Raw genomic sequence first — 3,862 nt, 5'->3', positions numbered from 1 at the left:
GACAGACTTGAAGCAAGCACATCCACCCCACGAGTGTCAGCATTCGAAAGGCTTGTTTTCCCAAGTGCTCCATAGCCAATGGGAACTAAAAATCAAAATCAGTGGGTGCCAAAACAAAAGAAACCCTTGAGAATTACTATTCTTTAGGGGCATGAAACACAAGAAGATGAAGAAAATATTGCTCAAGTCAATTACCTCTCTTTTGAAGAAAGTTTGACCGTAGAAGATGAAGGCTCAAGCTCAAACCCTTCGGAAGATTTTATAGACATTTTTCAACCAGCACCTCAAGAATTCGAAGACGGAGGACAAGCAACAGTGGATGATTTAAATAGAGATCAACCTTGGGACCGAGGACAATCCAAAGCCTATATTTGTCAGTGCTTTATTAACCGAAGAAGAATTAACACAGTACAAACAAGTCCTTCGTGAAAACAAAGATGTATTTTCTTGGGGTTATCAAGACATGATAGGGTTGGATCCAAAGGTTGCCGTACACAGGCTGGCAGTATCGAAAGACACTACCCCTGTTAAACAATCTTAAAGAAGAATTCGACCAGAGCTACTTCCCAAAATTGAGGCAGAAATTGACAAGTTAAGAAATTGTTGGTTTATTCGGGAAGTTAAGTATCCCATTTGGCTCGCAAACATTGTCATTGTGATGAAGAAAAATGGGCAACTCCGCATATGTGTGGATTACCGAGATCTTAATCGGGCTTGCTCAAAAGATGAATTCCCACTCCCCATCGCTGAGTTATTGGTAGATGCTACCACTGGTTTCGATGCCTTATCATTCATGGATGGGTTTTCTGGGTACAACCAAATCAAGATGGCACCTGAAGATGAAGAGCTCACTGCTTTTCGAACACCAAAAGGCATATTTTGCTATACAGTTATGCCATTTGGTCTCAAGAATGCAGGGGCAACCTACCAAAGAGCAATGGCCACAATTTTTGAAGACATGATGCACAATACTGTTGAATGTTATGTTGATGATTTAGTGGTCAAAACAAAAGAAAGGGAAAATCATCTTGATGATTTAAAACGAGTCTTTGATAGGCTCAAGCAACACAATCTCAAGATGAACCCTTTAAAATGTGCATTTGGGGTAACATCAGGAAAGTTCCTCAGGTTTATAGTCAGACATCGAGGAATTGAAATCGACCCTGCAAAAATCAAAGCAATTTTGGAAATGCCTCCCCCATGTAACTTACGTCAACTACATGGACTACAAGGAAGACTTACATATATCCGAAGGTTCATCTTAAACCTGTCCGGTAGATGTCAACCTTTTTCGAGATTGATGCAGAAAAATGTCCCATTCATTTGGGATGAGGCATGCCAAAATGCTTTTGAAAGTATTAAGAAATACCTGTTACACCCACTAGTGTTGAGAGCTCCAATCTTAGGAAAGCCATTGATATTATATATCACCTCACTTGACCGCTCCTTGGGAGCCTTGCTGGCGCAGAACAATGAGGAGGGAAAAGAAGAGGCTCTTTACTACCTAAGTAGAACTTTAGTAAGGGCAGAACAAAACTACCCTCCAATCGAGAAAGTGTGCTTGGCTTTAATTTTTGCCGTCACAAAATTACGGCATTATTTACTCTCACACCCTGTGACTTTAGTGTCAAAAGCTGACCCCTTAAGATATATTCTATCAAAGCCCGTGTTGTCTGGACGACTGGCCAAATGGTCTATGATTTTGTCAGAATTTGAAATCAACTTTGTCCCGCAAAAAGCAATAAAAGGGCAATCATTGGCGGATTTTCTGGCAGCACACCCAATTCCAGATGATATGGAGTTGCGAGAAGATCTTCCAGACGAAGAAGTTTTCACGGTAGATACTTCATCATGGCAATTATACTTTGATGGGGCAGCGAAAAATAGTGGGGCAGGTGCTGGAATTTTCTTTGTGACACCATCGGGAGGCCTGATACCTTACTCTTTCCATATTCTAGCTATATGCACCAATAATGTAGCAGAATACGAAGCGTTAGTTATCGGCCTCGAAGTTGCACTCGAAATGAAAATACAATCATTGGAAGTATTTGGCGATTCTCTCTTGGTCATTAAACAAATGAGTGGTGAATTTGCAGTCAAGCACGAGAATTTAATCCCTTACCATGAAAAGGCTAAATATTTGCTTGGTCAATTTCAAGATATAACTCTAAATCATATCCCTAGATCAAAAAATGGTAAAGCTGATGCGTTAGCTAATTTAGCTGCTTCGCTAACACTTCCTGAAGAAAGGGATATCCAAATTACCATAGGGGAGCGCCATGTACTATCCCAATCCACGGAAAGAGTTGAAGAAGAAAATACAGTCAACTTGATAACTTTCCTGGACAACGCAAATGAAAACGACTGGCATCAACCAATCAAAGACTACATCCAAAAAGGAGTCTTGCCAGAAGACTTGAAGAAAAAAATGGATGTAAGAAGAAGAGCGCCTCGATTTGTGGTCTTTAATGACACATTGTACAAGCGTTCATTCGATGGGATATTGTTGAGATGTCTCTTGAAAGAAGAGGCAGCACATGCACTTAAAGAAACTCATGCCGGTACATGTGGCGCCCATCAAACTGGCCCAAAACTATCAGCTCAATTAAAGCGGTTGGGTTACTATTGGCCTACTATGGTTCAAGATGCGATTAATTTTGCTAAAGGTTGTAAGTTGTGCCAATTACATGGAGATTTCATCCACCAACCCCCTCAACCACTCCATCCTTCTATACTATCATGGCCTTTCGAAACATGGGGAATGGACGTCATTGATTCTTTTACACCACCTTCTTCCAAAGCCCACAAATATATTTTGGCCATTACAGATTACTTCTCCAAATGGGATGAAGCCGTACCACTAAAAGAAGTACGGGTAGAAGATGTCGCTGATTTTATAAGGACTCACGTAATTTATCGATACGGGGTTCCTTCAAAAATTATCTCCGACAATGCCCTTTTATTTCAAATGTAAGGCAATGGTCAAATTGATGGACAAGTACAAATTCAAGCACAGTTTTTCAGCTAGTTATAACCCGTCTTCAAATGGTCAAGCAGAAGCATTTAATAAGGTGTTATGCAAAATCATGAAGAAGACAGTGACAAAGAATAAAAGGGACTGGCACGAGCGCCTCCCAAAAGCTTTGTGGGCTTATAGAACTACTGTAAGAACTGCGACTGGTTGTACACCTTATAACTTGGTGTTTGGGTCTGAAGCAGTTTTACCTTTGGAGGTTCAAATACCTTCATTAAGAATTGCTACTCAACTAACGACCCCAGATGAAAATGTGCAAGTCCGTCTAGCTGAGCTTGAAGCATTAGATGAAAAACGACTTGCTGTACAACAAAAGCTCGAAATTTACCAAGCTCAGGTAGCTGGGGCATTCAACAAGAAAGTTAAATTCCGATCTTTTTCAGTTGGAGACCTAGTGCTTACCGTAAAAATACCTGTTGTCATAACTAGAAGGATGAAAGGAAAATTTGAGGCAAAATTGGAAGGATCGTATGTTGTCACTAAGGTCTTCCTAAGAGGGGCATATGAACTTTCTGATTCAGAAGGCCGACGCATCTACCCATGTGTAAACGGAAAGTTCATCAAGAAGTTCTACACTTAAACAAGAGGTTCTCACCTACTATGTAGACCGAACACTTAAAAAAAAAGGGTGTGCAATGAACTATGGAAGGCTTGATCCCACTTTGGGTACGTAGGCAATCTAGTTTATAACTAGGCCCAGCCACAAAAATAAAATAACTCATATTCCCCTTAAAAAAAAATGAACTACGGAAGGCTTGATCCCACTTTGGGTACGTAGGCAATCTAGTTTATAACTAGGCCCAGCCCCAAAAATAAAACAACTCATAT

At 40.4% G+C, this 3,862-nt stretch overlaps 1 protein-coding gene across 1 annotated transcript; it reads left to right on the top strand.

Annotated features, from left to right (window-relative positions):
• Window positions 1-658: 658 nt before the first annotated feature.
• LOC133824618 (uncharacterized) lies at window positions 659-2,974 on the top strand. The gene has a single exon (XM_062257564.1). The coding sequence runs from the start codon at window positions 659-661 to the stop codon at window positions 2,972-2,974; it is 2,316 nt and encodes a 771-aa protein (XP_062113548.1).
• The last annotated feature ends 888 nt before the right edge of the window (window positions 2,975-3,862 follow it).

This window comes from Humulus lupulus, chromosome 3 (assembly GCF_963169125.1).
Source record: "Humulus lupulus chromosome 3, drHumLupu1.1, whole genome shotgun sequence".
NCBI lineage: Eukaryota > Viridiplantae > Streptophyta > Magnoliopsida > Rosales > Cannabaceae > Humulus > Humulus lupulus.
This window is presented reverse-complemented; position numbering and strand designations above follow the sequence as displayed.